Source organism: Trichogramma pretiosum, unplaced genomic scaffold (assembly GCF_000599845.2).
Source record: "Trichogramma pretiosum strain Unisexual culture from Peru unplaced genomic scaffold, Tpre_2.0 scaffold37, whole genome shotgun sequence".
Taxonomy (NCBI): Eukaryota; Metazoa; Arthropoda; class Insecta; order Hymenoptera; family Trichogrammatidae; genus Trichogramma; species Trichogramma pretiosum.
In genome coordinates, this window is record NW_019641622.1 from 496677 (window position 1) to 516043 (window position 19367).

General features: G+C 36.7%; 1 protein-coding gene across 1 annotated transcript in view; it reads left to right on the forward strand.

Moving 5' to 3' along the window:
- Positions 1-19367, forward strand: part of LOC106656797 (fasciclin-1) — a 54763-nt gene that overhangs the window by 28974 nt on the left and 6422 nt on the right. Inside the window, exons 8-12 of the mRNA XM_023458982.1 lie at positions 8500-8508; positions 13447-13452; positions 14650-14892; positions 15437-15466; positions 17783-17997. Coding sequence (XP_023314750.1) covers positions 8500-8508; positions 13447-13452; positions 14650-14892; positions 15437-15466; positions 17783-17997 — 503 coding nt within the window. The remainder of the gene's footprint in view (positions 1-8499; positions 8509-13446; positions 13453-14649; positions 14893-15436; positions 15467-17782; positions 17998-19367) is intronic.

Here is a 19367-nt window from a genome sequence, read left to right on the forward strand (position 1 = left end):
GTAGGTACGTGCATTGTGCAAACATCGAACGTACAAACGATAAAAGCTCTCTTCTTGCTGTATATGTATTACGTGTATTTGAGTCTCGGGATAAAAACTAAAAGGAACCAAAGAGAAGGAGAGAGGCAAACAGTGCACAGCTACATACACACGTATATAAGAGAGAGAAAGTAAGTCTCTTGTTTGTCACTGTTATATAGCAGCAGATTCTATAAAGTTCTCGACCGCAAAAAGCATGTATGTCGACAAGCAGCGCATAGAGAGCCTCTGTAGTTGCAGCTGTTCTTTCTGGGCTTGCATCACGCTGAGAGAGAGAGAGAGAGAGAGAGAGAGAGAGAGAGAGAGAGAGAGAGAGAGAAAGAGGAAGAGGAAGAGAGTAACCGTTGACTAAACGTGACTTTGGTATGTATATACGCACACTCGTCGTATTATACGAGCTGGCAGGACTGGCACGCGCTGCTGCACCACCTTGTACTTGCACACACGATGGCATACAGAGCTTTTAAATATATAATACGAGTATATAATATTCTCAGCGCTGAATTATATATAAATGCCGGTGTGTGTTTGACGAAATTTCTTAAGGCTCTTGGACTATTTTTTTCTCCCACTCAGGAAATCATTTCGACTCTTCGCGCCTATAATACGCCACTCACGGGGCAAAATATTCACGTTCGCCCATCGAGCAGTCGTCGCGTTGAACGCAGCAACAGCCGCGGTATATTAAATACACGCCGAGTGCACACAGTTGCATATTAGCATGAATGCAGCCCTAGGACGATTACACTCATCTACGTTGCACACATATCGTACGGTATATATAAGCCGCGTATTACGCCTATATACGTCAACTCGTCAAAACACGTTCGTTCGTTCGCTCGCGTATACGTATACGATGTACAGCAGCAGCAGACTGACAAGTCAAATGCGCGCGCGTGACGTGCGCTGAGGCGAGCAGTGCGTACGTAAATACAAGCGCGTGGATGTGTATGTATGCCAGATATAGGTACCTCATATGTAACGGTATAATGTATGACTTATGCATACGTGTGTGTGTGTGTACCTACACACTCCGGTAAGAATACTAATGAGCCAAAGATGCAAAATTTCTCATTAATAAATCCCTCTGATGTTTAAACGAACCCGAGTTCGCGTATATAATATACCTAACCGGTATTTCTTTTCTTTATTATTATGGTGAATCTCGCGACACGGGGTGGTACGAATTCAGTCGCGCAGCGGCAGCGCCATATCGAGCAAAGATGACAGCTAATTAATTTCGTTTTAACGGGCCACCTAATTGCCGTATTCCAATTGGTGAATGAAACGAGTTTCATGCGTTTTTTGATGCGAAAGCTTGACGAAAGCACAGAAGGAGAAAAAAAGCAGCTTTCTTTCATCTCTTTCTCTCTCTTTTTCGCGATAAACCGCTGTTGCTTATACCGTCACCGAGCTTTACGAGTGTCGTAACGTTTTGCCCGATGACTGTGCGAGCAAACGAGAAAAAATGTTGTGCAGCTGCGTGTCTCGATAGTTGAAATATGCAGTAAAAAGGCTCTAATTATTTGGTTTCGTTTATTACCCTCTCTGATCATCTCTCTCTCTCTCTCTCTCTCTCTCTCTCTCTCTCTCTCTCTCTCTCTCTCTCTCTCTCTCTGGACATTTAAATAACGGGCTTATAGAAAAAAAACTGGTTAAGAAATCCAATTCAATTATGAAACGGAAATAAACATGAATGATTTTTCCGTCTGCTTAGGTAACTGTGCATACAGTCGGGGTTTCCAACGATTTACCCATATATAAACAGTAAGAAAATGTGTTCTCCGCATCACGCCCTATCTAATGTCACCAAGTTTTAATATTACAGATATATATACGCCACAATACTACAATAACCCATATAAATATTATCGATCCGAGTCTGCCCTTTAATATTACAATTTTTTATACATACGATATATATATTCTATTATAAATAATAAGTATGAATACATGTATGTCTTGAGCACTTTTTCTTGCCAATGCACTTCTCACAAATTGCTGCATTGTTATATATATAATATATACATTTATATCTATATCATTGCCGTATGTTCAGATGCCATAACAAAAAATTTCTGTGCAAATATCAGATTAATTTTTTTTATCTATTTTTTTTTCATCAGTAATCAATGTGCATACTAAAATGATTGTCTACGGCACTTGTATTTTAAGATATCGGCTGCTGCACTTCATTAAGACGATCGCCAATGTGTGTACGTTGAAAAACGTCGCTAAAGACATTTGATTATCTTCTAGCTTAATCTTGATTATGTACACTTTTTCTACAGTATTTACATGACTTTTGCACCCTTGTCTTCGGCTGTAAATTTTATTTTTTGCGTCTGTTGTCGTAAGTTACTACAGAGCAACAAGTAAGTTTTTTTAATCGTTTGCTGAAGTTTCATAAAAGTGAACTCATATATCTAATGTAAACTTCAATGAAAGATGCACATTTATTATATTACACTTACGAAAAAAAACTAACAACTTAATTTCAGCTCTATTGTATACCAAGCTGTAATTGACGCACTCGATGTTCACTCTGTGAATGTATACGCTGAGATATATTGAAAAAAATGATATATTTATACAATTTGGTGATCTTGCTATTGAATTGATGTTTTTAGGAGAGCACCTTAACAGCCGTCCATTTTGCACCGCCTTTCACTGTGTACATAAATAAAAAAAACAGCAGCTCTCTATTTTAAATAATATTTTTATCTATACGCTCATTGCAAACTATAAATAATTTTACTTCAAAAAATGATCATTCGCTAATTCGCGATATCATCAATTATTCTTAACCCGATTTTACGTTCATTCAATAATTTATATCATCGCTTAAGTATTCAAGCATCGATGCGGATTTAATAATACACTAATCGATTGCACTTGTTAAAATTTCAACACGAAAGAAACATTGACAATCTCCACGATACACGAGTTTATATTTTACTATTATACTTATAAATTATTTAATTCACCTCTCACATTTCTTTATTGACATTTATCAAAAGTACTTTAAGGCGTACCTGATATAGTAGTCAACTTCGAAATATTTCATGAAATATTTTATGCTTTTACATTTAATATTTTAACTTAGTTTGATAATATTTTATATAGTATATTTTACATAGAAAGTTTATTTTTTGATCATACGAGTACCAATCCTCTACGTGCGCCGTAAAAATTTCGAAAAGTGTCAACACGCCTCTGCAAAATTATAACGAAAGCGAAGTATACGACGAAACTCGCATGCACACACTGTATGCGACTCTTCATCACGTTTGAAGACGCGCGACATCGTCTCGGCGTCTCGAGTTGGTCCTCGACGAGGTTTACCTTGGCCTCTGGGGCAAGGCACAGAACGATGACTGTGCGTTCACGGGAGGAATGAAAATAACTTCCAGAGCTTCTAAAAAATGAATCCATAGACTGTAAATCTTCTTCCAGTTATTAAATTTTCGCCCGTTTTTGTATTAGTTTGAATCGCGATTTGAGCTTTCTCAAGGATGCTTAAAGTAGATTTTCTTACAAGGGGGCCGTATAATGGCGCCGAGGCGAAGCCGAGGCGTCATATCACGTGTATGAGGGTGTTTCATTTTTCACCCGTGTAAGAAATAGTATTTTCTTCCATCCCCGCGCAAAAGTTTTCATAAAATTATCCAAATAAATTCAAAATATAAAAATATATTCAAGATCTCAATGCACATAAGGACTTGCATTTGTTTTTTCTTTCGCACCGAGATCTTGATTTGCCGCCTGATTGTGTAAAAAACAAAGCGGTTATGATTATTATTGATTTTTACATAAAATCAGTTACATGCGATGCGAATTCTTTTCCTTTACTTTTAGTATTGTGAGCGTAGCAAGTCATACTAAACGTTAACATATGACTCTGTAATTAAGCTTCGAATTTTGATGCTCGCCCCGACATTAGCATCACGAGCGAAGCGAGTGATGCTGGTCGGGGGGGCGAGCATCAATAACATTAATAAAAAAACATTATTTTTATTTTGATTTGTGTGTAACAAGTTACACACAACATTCTTTCTCGTCCGTGGACATACCATCATGCGCGAATGATATTTCAGGACTCTGCATAATATTTATCACGTAATTATTGTAACATCTCTATGTATTGATGTGTCTCCGACCAATTGTAAGCTAAGTAATACGGGCGATGAAATTATAAATATTACGTTGCTAGGCTGAGCTGGCCATAGCAACCAATGCATCTGTTGGGCGCGCAAAAGTGGGCAAAAGTCCTTCTTTTTCTAGGCTACGCGTACGGCGAAAGTAAATACTTTTGCCGGAGGGATGGAAAAAATTAATTTGAAACTTCTCGATGTATTAATAAATTTTCTAGCTACGGGGTAGGCCATCGTCAATTTAATACTTTACTAGTATTGTTAACATGAAAATGTGAAGTCTGATATAGTTATGAAGAACACATGTAAACCTCTTAAAAGCTTAAAATTACATTAAACTTGTATTTTTTTCTTGAAATTTTCTCCTGCGCCAAAATATAATGTAAATCTGCTAAATTTTTTTAAAATTTTGTAAAAAAACAAAATATAACTCTGCTAACGTTCCATTATAAATGGTATAGTTTTCGGGAATGAGTTTTTACCAAAACGAGAGATTACATTACGAGACGAAGGCGAGTGCTTTACTGAAAAATAATTTCTTTCCTTTATTTTTGGTAGTTTCCATTTTTGACGATTTAAGGTAGTTCCCTCAAAAAAAATGACTATCGATAAAGGGTCTTGAAATTTTAACCACATATTATTGAAAGTGCTTTTCATATATGAGAAATGTCAGGAACTTTAACCAAATCATTTCCGAAATATAATTAATCAAACTTCGATACTTTAACATAGGATCCCTATGCTAGCGTGTCGAAAAGACGCTATTTTCCGTGATTATAAAAAAACGCATCGATAAAATCTTTTCAAAAATTAGGAGATGATTGTTCAGTATGTACTGAAACCTACCTCAAAAACTGGAAAAACTTTACTGAACAGTTTTTGAGAAAAGTTAATGTAAAAACATTGCAAAAATAAAAATTTTAACTTTTTGACCTCAAACCCACTTTCTAAGGTTTTTAGGGTCACTTTAAACAAAAAAGTGCTCTTGCAAATTGTCTCTACTATTTATTTTTCACGAGCTTTAATCGATTCAAATTAAAACAATTTCAACAAGCAATGAATCTTTGCGATTTTTTATCTCGATAAGTATGAAATCTACGAAAAATTTGAAAGGAACGAAAAGGTCTTAGAATTTGTCAACGAAAGCGTATGAATTTTTTCAGATTTTTTCTAGATATATGCCCGATTTGTAGGTCAGGTTCTGAGGGAACTCCTCAAGTTTTTTTGGTCGCTTGCAAAAAATTTTAAAAATCCTACTTTTCAATCATTTTGATGTCGTTTAATTTAATTTAAATGGATAAAATGAAAATATTTTCGTTGAGAAAATTTTATATTTTGCAAGCTCTCGACGGGAAAAATAATCGCCAACGTATGCGTTGATTTCGTTTTAGAATAATGAGGAAAAAATCAAAAAGATTTATTATTATTTAACTTTGTTTATTATGCTTTGCTAATTAACCAAACCCCCCAACCAAAAATATTTACGCGCGTCGAAAACGCAAGCTATGCATTGTAATTAAGTAATGAGTAAAATGTGGGCTCAAAATTTTAATTTTGAAAACCGTCATCGTATGAACTTTTTTATTACAATCTTTGTATTTCTGAACAAAGTATGTTTCAAATTTAAATCCTGCTGATACGTCGTGGAAAGTTCATATAAACATTATATTACGTTATAAATAAAAATGTAAAGAAAAACGTCGGAAGTACTCAATCGGAAGTACACATGCGTATGCATTTTAAGCACAGCTGATATTGAGGAAGCGTCGGAAATTTCAATGAAGCCAAAATAAAAAAAAAAGGAAAAATGAAAAATCAGTACAAATATGAAATATCGTCGTCGTCATTGTCGTGCTCTCGGAGCCGCTACAATTTATTCGCTCTATGCGTACGTGTATAGAGCAGCATACGAGCAGCAGGCTTGCAGTCATAAAAAAGGATAGATTCTGAGACGTGAATATTTTCTGCCTACGGTACTGCGACGTAGTAGTAGCGGCGCGGGCACACGAGGAAATTCGATCTTACCCCCGGCCGCCCCCGCCGTATGAAAATTTCTCGAATTTTTTTTTCTCGCGACGAATATTACGACGGGGATTTTTTTTTGCTTCTTCTCTTTTTTATATTATATATGGAGTATGTATATGTGTATATTGTGCGTCTGCATGAATAGCAGACAATGCCGCGCGCAACGCACTCGAGCTTGGCGCGGCACAGATGCTACTCGTCTGTGCCTCTACTCTGTTGCGCTCACAATAGTGTGAACATTTTTAAAAAATTTTTCATTTCATACGAGTAAAGATTCTCTACTTTTTTTCTGATGGCACGCGTGGATAAAGCAAACGCGTTATGGGGTGTCATTGTGCTCGCTCGGTACATCGCTCTCTCTTTGTTAATTATTCGCCGATTAATTTCGTATCAATTTATTCGACGAGATCGTGGAAACAAAGTAAAAAAAGTTGCTTACGGAATTTCGTATGCATAAATGAATACACGGTCTGTGTACGCAACTTCGCTCTTTGCACATTCTCGCGTACTACACCTAGATCCACACGCGCCACATCGGATAAAAAAAATAACATAGAAAAGTTGGTTCTTTGTTCGTAAAACTAACCGGAGAGAGGATTAGCTTTGCCAGAGGAGAGCTCGCGGAATACGCGCGCATCTATAGTAGCTGGATATGTACTCGGCTGCGGTCGTGGCGGTGGCAGCGGCGGCAGCAGTGGCTACACGAAATAACGTGAATTGAGAAAGTTACTTTTTACGGCTTCGAGAGCAAAGAGTTACCGGTTTATTAAGCGTTCATTTTTTTCATTCTTTCTTTCTTTTTTTTTTAACAAGACACGCACCGAGAACCAGAGAAACTTGATTAAATTTTCGGCTCGAGCGCGCGGTAATATACCCAGAGATTACCAGATTCGATATACTTGCGCCTGTGCATTTTAATCGATTCGCGTATGTAAAAAGTGTCTGCGTCTTATTATAATTCTATTTTACCGAGTAAAAGGCCGTCCGATTTTTCAATTCATCCTAGTCTATAAATAATGAGACTCGGGTTTTTTTTTCACTTCGGGCACCGCTGGAAGGAGGAAAAAAACTTGACGACGAAGGCTTAGGAATGGAATACGGTTTTCTTTTTAGTACAAAAAAATTGAACGGAAGCTGTGCGCTGTCTTGAAAATAAAAACATAGCTCTTCCTGGTATGTGAAACTGTATGCATCAAATATTCCCTTCTTTTTATGGTGTACAAAAAAAATCACATACATTTAATTTTCGAATATATGGTTTTATGAATCTATAAAATATGAGATACGATATACCAAAAGTATCGATGATATATGTCTAATTTATATCTCTTGACCCTTTTCCGATAAAATGAGGCTCGTCCATCAATCACACATCGCTCCTTCGTATATAACACTCGAAAAAAGCTCGAGATTATTTTAAAACGAGCAAGCTCATATTTTTAGATGAAAAGCCGGCCGGGGCCCGTGCATATATGTATGTAAAAGCAGACGAATATAAAGCGGATTAATTAACATTTGTTCGGGCAGCTGTCTGGTACAACGCGTGAACAGAATACGTACCTTATTGCCAGTCGCTGCTCTCACAAATATTATGTACGTGTCAGAGGGTATGACTTGCTCTGGCAATCATTTTCGGAAAGGTACTTATTCGCTGACAACGCGCGCGTCGGAAAATTCAAATCAAAACTCGAGAGCAGGAAAGATAATTGGTACTCGTAATGATTTTGAAAATATTTTTGGTAAATTCTAGTCGATAAACCAAGTAATTAATAATGAAGGCAGATTAAGGTCGTGGTGGCCGTACACCTATGGATGCATCGCTCTATGTACGAGTTTATAAGCGATAAGGCAAAACAAATTTGAGGCATCGCATATTTGATTTATATTATGAAACAGTAGAGTATTACTTAATTTAGAAAATTAATAAGTGAAAATTTTTGGATTTTCGTAACATGTACAACAGTGTTGATGGTATACGAAAGTTAGATTTAATCTTTTGATCAATTAAACGATTTTGTACGGCATCGTTTATTGTTTTTTTCTAAAGAAAGAAAGTGAAACAATGGACGATCGATTAGTTATATTACAATAAAAATACATATTTTTACCACAGATAATGCAAACAACAAAATATGGAATCATAAATAATCTAATATGAATCTTCCTGTTTTTTCTGTTTTTTGTTCCTTGCTTCTTATGTTATGGGCCATCATTTTACATGCTCCTCCTACACAACCCCAACCACTCACATGGCATATGGTTTAATCGATCAAAAATGCAGTCCTGGAAGGTAATTTTATCATTCGTCCGACAATTTATTTTTTACTTACCGATATAATTAATTATTTAATATAACTAATGTATAATTTTTGTTTGAAATTTTTTCTCAAGTTTTTGTGTGACTTGTAATAATTATTATCATTTTGTTTCGTAATTTTTTCTTACTAATTTAAAATCTGTTTTATTACTACATTAATTAATAACACGTTTTTTATACCATTTTTAAAATTTTTCTCATACTTACTCTATCAATTCAAGAAACATTAGCTGCATCTTTTGTTATAATAACGGATATGAACGATGTTTTCGCGAGAGATGTATCATTCGATCACATTTTATGAAAATTTGTGTCATCTTTCAATTCATTAATACTTATCAAAATAATCAATCATCATCGTTCACATCTCCATTATAGAAGTATTCACATATTATTCTTAAAAAAATCAAACTTTTCGCTTACTTTACCTCTATCTGTTTCATTCATTATTGCCTGTTTTCATCATTATAATCACTTATTTCTAAATGAATTTTAACTCGTCATTTGCCATTTCTAAAACTTGAACTTTTTTACAAAACTGAAGTAACGTAAATGACGAGATAAATTCTTTCGTAATAATTATACACTGCACGTAAATTTTCCTCTGAATACTAATCCAGCATCTTGTATATCCAAAAGTCAAAAAAAATACTGCTATATACCAAGTGCTTTCCCTCGTCCTCAGTGTGTGCATAAGTGTGTCAGTGTTTGTTTGCTCTTTGTGATGATGATTTCGCTCAAGCTCTCTTTTTCCACTGCAAGTGCATTGACCCAAACCTTTTACTTGAAATTTTTTGTGGCCGAGTTTTTTTAAAGAATCATAGAGACTAAATCTCTTTCTCTTTCTCCCTCCTTTTATATTTTTTTGTTGCTTTTGATACCCTCTCTAGTCTTTGCACACGGCTCTTTTACCAACACAAACGCCACTGCTTTGTAATCTTTTGCAAAAGAAATTCTAATTGGTAAGAGAGAGAATATCTCGGATTGAATTTTATTCAAATTAGCTTCTGCAGTCAAACACAGCAGTGGCAGCGGCATTGCCATTGATTTTACACAAAAATTTCACGAGATTTTCATTTTCATTCTTGATGCTTAAATTAAAATTTGATTTTTTTCGGGCGCTTTTATCGAAAAAATTGCATTCGCGTCAAATTTAATGAACATTTCACGGAGCATCGTTAATTGTACACACGAACCAAAGCTCGATTGCAAATTTTACGTTATACATACTTCTCGGCTTCTGTGCTACTCCTCCCTCGAAGCTTCCTAATATAATGCCATCCACGGCGAGAGCGAGGGAATGAGAAAGAGGATCGCAGCGTATTACAGCTGCTTTCGCTGCTGCTACTGCTGCATGCGTATGCATAACCCATGACGATGAAAGCATCTCCTCAACACGTGGAGATCTACATAGAGATTCGGTTTGTGCACTATATAACCGGAGAATATGTACATTCAGTCGCACAGATTCACACGTACGCACACATATACAGATACACATACCTTCTTCGAGAGATCTTGATGAGTGAGAGAATTTCGGGCGTTCAAATCATAAGCTACACGGCACACACAGTCGACGTCGCTTGCTCTCGTGTGGCCGCGGTGATGATGTTGATTTACCGCGCGTATATGCTCGCGTATTTTATCTTTGATTTTCCATGCATGCGACTGGTGGTTACATACATATCGTACCGAACCAGGAAGGGTCAAGCTTCGGTAGTTGAACTTTTCGGTGGCGTAATGTTGGCCGAAGACACGAAACGAAGAAAAAAAAATAGAGAAACAATAAACAAACAGCGATAACGGAAAATAATGATATTTGCTCGGAGAGAATAGATATATTAGAGGCAGCTTAGAGAAACGTTATGCGGAAACTGAAGAACGAACGTAATACCGTATTCCACTGGAGGTGTATAACGAGTTAATCCCTCAAGCAAGATTCCACATAATACTCCATTTGGTCGATTGTGGAGAGAACAACGTATGCCGCGCCTTAATCTAAACGTCATTTCTATACCTGCGAGACTTACTGTATTATATACACGAGCTTATTCGTATGTACAATTATTTCGTTGCATATGATTCAGAAGATTTTGTTTTTATCTTTTTTTTTTTGCTACTTGATCGCGCTTAATCTAGAAAAGAGAAAGGAAGCGCGCACGAAGGAAGGATGACTAATCGTCGGCAATAGCTGAAAATCAACCTGTCAACGCATGCTCGTTTTTCTGGAAAGCTGATAAACTACCCCTGTGCGCGCTCACAGCGGGTGAGAATCTCGTGTGTAAGAAGCCTTGAAAAATATCGTCGCGTCTCCATTGAAAAATCTCGAAACTCAGCTCGACTTCGTGTAGTACGCTACGGCACTCGCGCATTATATACGTATGAGCTCATAGGCACGAGCAAAACAAACCCCATAAATTTTCTTGCGCACACATCTTTTTTCGCGCATCGAAGCGTCGCGCGCACGACACATATGCACGCCCGGAACATGTTATACGCGTCGCGTTAAATCGAACGATTTTTAATGTCGGATACGCGCAGCAGTACGAGCGTTGAATAACATGCCCATAAAAGTTTGATCTTACCGAGTAATCAATGAAAAAAACATCTAACATTTAAACGCAGTTATCGGTTGTCGTGCATCGTTGTTGCTCTTTTCCGTGCATCGTCGAGGTGAATGTGAAAAAATCTCCCCATTTTAATGGAGTCGTTGTTTTTATTTAGTTTCGTTAGGAAACGTATATAGCATGAGCTATAAACTTTTTTTTCTCTACTCCAACCGCGCGTGCTAGCAGTGCATCACGTTCAGAGGAATATTCATTGGGCACTCGATTCGCTCGCAAAAATCGAAACGGAATTAAGGTCGCGATTTAGCGGGGAAACAAAATTTAATCAAGCCGTTGCCGTATGTGTATGCGTGCTCGGGTTATCTGTATGGACTATACGTGACTGACGTGAAAATCTAAAATCCTTCTATTTTCTAGTCTTTTTAACGTTTATCCTCGGCGCGCACACGTATAGATGCGCGCCTGGCACTGCCAACCTGTAAATCAATTATTGTCCATTTTACTAGTAGTTAAAAATTACGGGTGCGGGATTTTTCTGCCAGGAAAACGATATATGCTACGCTATATCTGGTCGGGATGAAAAAAAGATGGTATGCACCCGTTGAACAAACGACCGAGCCGTTTATTTTTAGCATCAACCATTAAAAATAAATCATGTCCATTTTAATTTAACTGGCGAGTAGTTATGGAATACGTGATATCCACGATTCGGGATTTTATAACAATTTTTTCGAACGTCTCGCGATGGAACTTGCAAAAAATAAAAAAAATACTTCTATTTACGTCTACACGGTGCTCTCGTGGCGCGCACGTGAAAACATCATTTATTATATTTTCTATGATCTGCCGCGAGGAATTATTATTTTACACGAGTAAATTTTCCGTGCTTTAATTTTCCTGCCCCCCCCCCCCCCCCCCCNCCCCCCCTTATAGCACCACGAGGCTTTTGCACCGTTACGCATACAGAAAATCGCCTTTTATATGAATGTACGCCACGTTTATCCAGTTGCGCGCGCGGAGCAGGGCAGCTCTATATACAGCGATACTACATACATACACGCGTATACACGGCACGACGCATTCCACACCGGCAACGCACACGAAATTGGAAATCTGCCCACTAATTACACGCGGAAAACCGATGCGATTTCATCTCCAACCCAACGCGATATGAATAGATTCATTCCGCAGCCGAGCGAGGGAGAAACCAAATAGAATGCAATAGCGCAAAAGAATTATTATTAAATTTTATGCGCGACGAAAAGCTTTGTGACATGGAAAAAGAAAAGAAAAAATGAACGAAACGAAGAGACGCGCGTAATAAGCAAATTTTCTCGCGTATTTCCGATTGTTTGAATATGTACGCAAGGGAACGAGATTGTGTGAGACGCACAAATTAATAATCCAAGTAAGTCCACGTAAATCCACGTGCTCGCTATGAACAACGATCTCGAAAATGTGAATTTGCTTCACACTTCATTATGTAATATTAAAGTTTTGTGTATATAAACGTGAAAGAGAGGCAGAGAGCTGTTTCATCAAAGTAATGACTGTGTAATCGTCTCAACTAGATGTAGATGGCAACGGCAGGTAGACACGGTAACATCTTAGATAGAATATTTGTTTATATCAATAAGAAATTATACATAAAAATAAAAAATAACGTAGAAATACATATTTCTCATTCACCTCATAGATCATGGTCGGATGGCGCGTGAATCAGTACAACTCCGTGTGAATTTTCTCAGTTATTCATACCCTTACACGAATGCTGTGCAAATATCAGCTTCAACCAATCACGTTCATTGATCGCTGAATCGAATCATAAGTAGTGCTAGCGCAAAAGCTCCAATCAGTATCGCTCGTACGTCTAAGAACTCGACTCACTCGCCTTACATTAAAAAATTCAATCATGAAATCGAACGCGCTTCGTGTGCAAAATAGTCATACGAATTCGACATCATCGACGAAAATCCATCATTGACATATGTTTTGATCAATTTTATTTTAGTTACTATGTATGAGTTTTACCTATTGTACGTATTAACGGACAAAAAACTAATTTTAACCCGTTTTTGACGAAAAATTTTATTGATTTTTTAAAAATAAAATTAGCAACTGCAGTAGAAACTCTAATCAATGGATAAAAAGATCCATGAATGCTCGATTTTATAACTTGAATTAGAGTTTGCTATACCTAAATGATTTCTCAAGTATATCGCGTAATTTTTGTGTTATTTATACCTTTTTTACAATTGATGTTTTTTGAATAATTTTATATTGACTCAAGTATGTTATTCTGTGGTGCTTTGCATGTCTCTATTGGACTCTGCATGTCGTGTAGGGCATCGTAAGTACTAATTATGAAAAACAAAAACATACACAGCTCATATATACACAAAATATCCATTGAAGTAAATTATTAACACATAATCCATTCATACACGCAATTACAGGTTACCACGTACTTTTAAGTAAATTATAATGTTATTGTATTAAATGTGAGAGAACATTATTAATTGAAAATTACCCTCAGATGTATGAATTATGAAAGATATGGCAAAAAGTATACAGTTTCCATAGACCATTGTTCGAACTTTCATAATGAATAACTTATGAAACGAAGTGTATAAAAAATATAAATCTTGTAATAATTAACAAAAGAGTATATTTACGCACATTTTATTTAGAATATACAGCACATTTCAATCATTGATACGATTATAATAAGGATTATTATTTATGAAATGTGTTTTCATCACATATACTATATAATGTAACATTCAAGTGTTCTGAAATATCTATAGTCTCGTGTTTAAGTCTGTAGTGAATTGGATTTAGCCAAAAAAGTTAACTTTTTTATTTTCATTTCTCTGATCTCATTGATTATGTTAATTCTTTGGAATTTTGTTCTTTAATTTTTACCGAATTATTTTTATCAAATTAAAAAATAGCATGTAATTTATTCGTTAGTTCTTGAAATATTTAGTAAATCATAAATAAATGAAGAATTGTATATATTCGATAAATTAACGATTTCTAATATGTGTGCTTAGGTGTTCGTTTAAAATTTTAGTGTTTGTTCTCACATTATTAATTAAAACGTGTTTTTCCAAATTTATAATCTACTTGTTGAATAATTGGTTGAATTTCTCATTCGACTGTACAGTAATGCTTGCTTTGATTAATGTATAATTTCGCGTTTGACTTTGAAATTTTTCTGTGTAATTTTATTTATTTTTCCTCTCACTGATTAGAAGTAATTTTGTCTGGAATTTAATTTCCTTTTTTCGACTCACTTTATCAAATTTTACTTCAGTTGCCGCTATTTTCCTTGGTTTCGCTAAATCAGCTTTATTTCAAAGTTAGGAAATAATTTTTCGAGTGAAAATAAAAACCACGTTAACACTTAAAGTTATTTTATCTGGCTTGTTCTAAACACAGGCTTTTAAACATTATCATCGATTTTACTCGCGAGGCACAATTCACCTGAAACTAATTGAATTTTTCTTTTTTCCGACAAAAAAACACAAAATTGCCATCGCAGGACAAGGAGGACGGGCCGCTTTACAAATTTTACGAAGTCATCAGGGATCAGGGCGACGAGTTCATGCGACAGGCCTCGCGCTACAGCAATATCACGCTGTTCGCGCCGCGCAACGCCGCCTGGGACGAGCCCGGCGTGAAGCAAATTCTGCAGGACAAGAAGCGCGTCAAGGAACTGCTGAATCTTCACTACGTGCGGGATTATTTACCGCTGGAGGTCATCGAGAGAAGAACCACGAGACAGGTAAGTGATTGTCGCAATTTAGAGCTCCAGGCTAGCTCTCTGCTGCTCTCTGCGCGCGTTACGAATTTCATACACGTTTTAAACTGAGAGAGAAAAGTGAAGAGTTTCCCGTATCAACGTGTACGGCCGGTAGTTCGACGTACCGAAGCTTTCGAGTTCTCGTTGTGTAATAAAATATATTATTCGCTTGGCATTTGCTTTAGTGCTTTTATACTTTGGAGAGTGATTTATTGTTTTTATAAGCACTGGAAAGAATTGACATTTGAGTCGCAGTTTGTGGAGATAAAACATCAATTTATAATACTTTTTTTCAAAATTACTAACTATCAATCGTCTATCATGCATAAATCCTGTAAAATTTGAATCACTGTAAATCATACTATTGTTTTCCGAGTATTATATAAACTTTTAACGTAGGATAATAATATCCCGGAGCAGTATTATAACTATAATCATGAAATATGTCATAAAATTTTTTATCATTTCACAATGACATTCAGATTCCTAATGGTATAAAACAATTTTTTTCCAATTTTTTGCAAAGCCTCTCTGGTCTGGTAAGGCCTATTACTCGGTAATTAATTTTTTACTACTTTTAGCACATTTGTCTATAAATGTACCTCTTTTTTCGTTTTTACTTTAAAATCTAGAATTACCAATAAATTCTAAGAAAAAAACAGTAGTATTGCTTCATCCTCTTGTCACCCTCTCACCTGCATGATTTATTTTTCTTTTTCACTTCAACACGTTCGATTACGTAACGAAACTTTATATAGTAATTTTAGCCTCTGGAGAAGAAAATACTGCAAAAAAATAGGAAAAAAGGCCTGACAAGTAACATCCACTGTTTGATCGATAAAAAAAAGAGAGTCGAGAGGGAACGAAAACGAAAAACGCTTCTACATTTGGAACACGATCATGTAGCGCGCGAGTGAGGAGGCAGCCGTCTAATTATCTGCGCGAGAATCGTTGAAACTAAAAGGAATCGGGGGCGAGAGATGTTTTCTTTAAGTGGTTTAACTTATATCACGGGGCTGATTAAAAGAGACGTTCGGAAAGGAGAGAGAGAGAGAAAGAGAAAGCGAAGTGAATAATCGGGTATCGTTTTATAACTTTGATTACGTGAAGTAGTAATTGCAATCAACTATGGATTCGTGATTGGATTTTCTTTTCAATTATATAGAATAAGCCACCCAATGTTAAATGGGCTTTCAGTAGATCGGCGATTTGTTGCATTAATGGTTATTGAAATAACCATTAAATAATTTTAATCATCATTGAAATAATCTATTATCCATCTCATGAAATATTCACTCATATTAAAATTCGGGGCTTCGTTCGGTTAATTTTCTAGTTGAAACTTCTTAATGCATGTTTAAACATCTTTTACTCTTCGCCTTATCATATGTTCTGGATAATACCCCAAAAAAATATAAAAATGTACCTGAAGTTACACCCGTATATTTCGCGCTCTCAAGAGTAATTTGAGTTCTTTCCTTAAAACAATTTCTCACGACCGCTACTTGGTAATTTTCTCGAAGGTTTTATTTCTTGGTGTTTCAAATGATAGTAGCAACAAAAAAACTCGAATCGCATTATAGTTACAGGAAAAAAAATGAGCCTTATTTTTGCAGCAACCCAAATTGAAGTTGTTCTTGTTGTGTATAGAAATCATGTTACCATATATACTCGAAATATTTAAAACTGTTAACTTAAAACTTGCGTGTACAACTTATAATTATAATCTAGTTTATGATATTTTTGATGACTTGTAATTAAAAAAAAATTTTCCGTTTACCGGGCATAATTAATCAACGCTGCGCCATGTACAGCGTTGAATTCCAATCAAACTTTTTAAATTGAAAACTTCCATTCGTAACTCGGGCTCTCTTTTTGCTCAAAAAACATATATAATGTCACGCGACGCTTTTTGCAGAAAGTCGAAAATTTTATTTCTATCTGCAAGAAAGAGACACGTTGCTGCAGACAAATTTGCAATGAGTATATACCGAGTTACATTAACAGTTATGCAAATTTTCTAGTAGGGCCACTGCAGTGGTACTATAGTCTTGTCTTCTCTCTCTTATCTTTCTGTATTCAAACGAGACGCGCTTACTTTTTTGACGCCTTAATTATCACGAGGGGGTCTATTTTTTTTTTTTTTTTTATTTAAGAAAATGTACGAATTTCGTCCAGAGTATAAAATTAAAAGCCCCTCCCAAAAAAATAAAAGAGAGAAATTATGAACTCGTCGATCTTAATAATCGGTCGTGTTTGCGCTTGCAGTCCGCGTCGATATATAAAGCGAATAAAATCCCATCGAATAGCTAATATTCATGAGATCGTAGTAGGACTTGGTCGGTACGTGCTCGCTCAATTTGCAAGTTAAAACCGGGCTGGGGGATGTCCGCCGCCGTGCGTTCTCGGAATTTGGAAGTCGGTTATATGTACGAACTTATAGGCTCAGGGGCTTGTCGTTTGCTCCCGCGTCGAAAGGCTTTGGACTGACTAATTAATTTTTCCCATATAACACATTGTCGTACGCTGTACGCGTGCATGCATCCGATCTGTTAGTCGAGAATGATTTTTTAATTTCTTTCGTTCAGCAAGTAGATGTAGTACGTTATTAATTTACACCATGAATCAATATTATTCACTCATTTATAAAATACTCATTTGCATTTATTCATGAACAGAAACAATAAATAATGCAACTTAACATATTTTTGTACGTGTGTGTGTGTAAGTGTATGTATGTGCTAAGCACTGTGTCATAGATACATTTGTCCATGTGAAATATTTATATATTTTAAAAATTAATATCTTTTACTCTCCATTTTTGTTTTTACACATCCAAACGCAGCCACTAATCGTTTCTTGATCCCAACAGGTACCGACGGCCCAGCCTCGCACGAGCCTGTACTTCAACGTTGTCGAGGGACCGTCGGGCAACCACACGGTGACGGTCGAGGGTGGTGGCGTCAACGCGACCATCATCACGGCCAACATCGGCGCGACCAACGGCATCATCCACATAATCGACCGAGTGCTCGGCGTGCCATACACCACTCTGCTCGATAAGCTCCGAACGGATCCGACTCTCAAGTAAGTTTTTTAGCAGACCCGCGCGCCTGACTTTACCCAGGCTTGTTCTACTTGCCTGGCTGATGCAATGTTTTTCATCTTTGCGACTTTTCAATTTCCAATGAGGAAAATATCCCCTCTTTGCCTCCCGTGCCCTTCAATTCTGTGTATATATCAAACAGAAATCAATCGGCTTCCTTCGACTAAGAGTATAGAGACATAGAAAGAGAGGAAAAGCGAGGGTGAGAGGGAGGCAACCGGTGTGTTTCATTTGGATCGAATCAAATTAATTTATTTCGTCTCTATTTATATAACCGACTCCGGGTCTCTCTTTCACTAGCATGTTGGATTTCGAATTTACTCGAGTCTCTATTTCGATGTGCGTATACGAGTGCACTGTATATCTATAATACTGCATCGATAATTGAGTAGAAGCTGTAATCTTCTTTGAGCTCTCTCTCTCTGTACTTTTTTCGTTGCTACATTACCGCGTAAATGCCGATGAGAGCTCGGTATTATATCATCGATCCGTTGCAACGTAAATGAATTCCGAATCAAAATTCGTTGATTATAATTAAATGAAAGCAAAAGCAAAAGAAAAAAAGCAACACTGTAATAATAGGTAATGATGCGCAATGTCTGGATTGTATACTTGAAACTTCTCTCTTTCTTTCTCTCTTTTTCGCGATATATAGCCACCATCCAACGTGTAACGAAAAAACTCATTTTCCTTACCTTCGCTCTTTTACTCTTAAATTTAATTAAAATAACGCAACAAATTTCCGTTCCAATTACTGGGGGGCACTGGTAAGCTACTGCTACTGCTGTTATCCTTCCCTTGTATAAGCATTCCGGGGCGGCGAGTCGAGCAAAGAACAACGAACTATCGAGTAAAAATTAAAACTTTCCCCAGCCGCGTTTTAGATAATGTAACGGCTTATTTTGAGACCATCTCGGGGTTAAAACGAAGCGAGAGAGCGAGTCTCGCTTTACGTCATTTGGGTTACCGCCGTTTGACTGATTTATCATTCCAATAACTATTCTGTCTTGTCGCGCGCAGCTGCACGGCCAGCAGCAGCAGCAGCAGTACGCGTTTCAATAACAGCTAGGATCAAAGTCCCCATGTATAATCCTTCAAGGATTAGACTTCAAAGAAGGTCTCGTTATATGCCGTGCAAGTAAATTGGCAATTTCGTACATATATACTCTCTCATAGGCCTTGGCTCGTATATATATCTGCGCGACTTATCCGTACTGGCAGTGAGTGGAGCAATCCATTCAATAGCTAATTGCACGGAAATATTCAATTGACTTCGCTCGTGCTGGGATAAGCCTGTCTGTGTGGCGCCCCCCGGACATGCTGTGTACTATACATCGATGCGATTCGAATT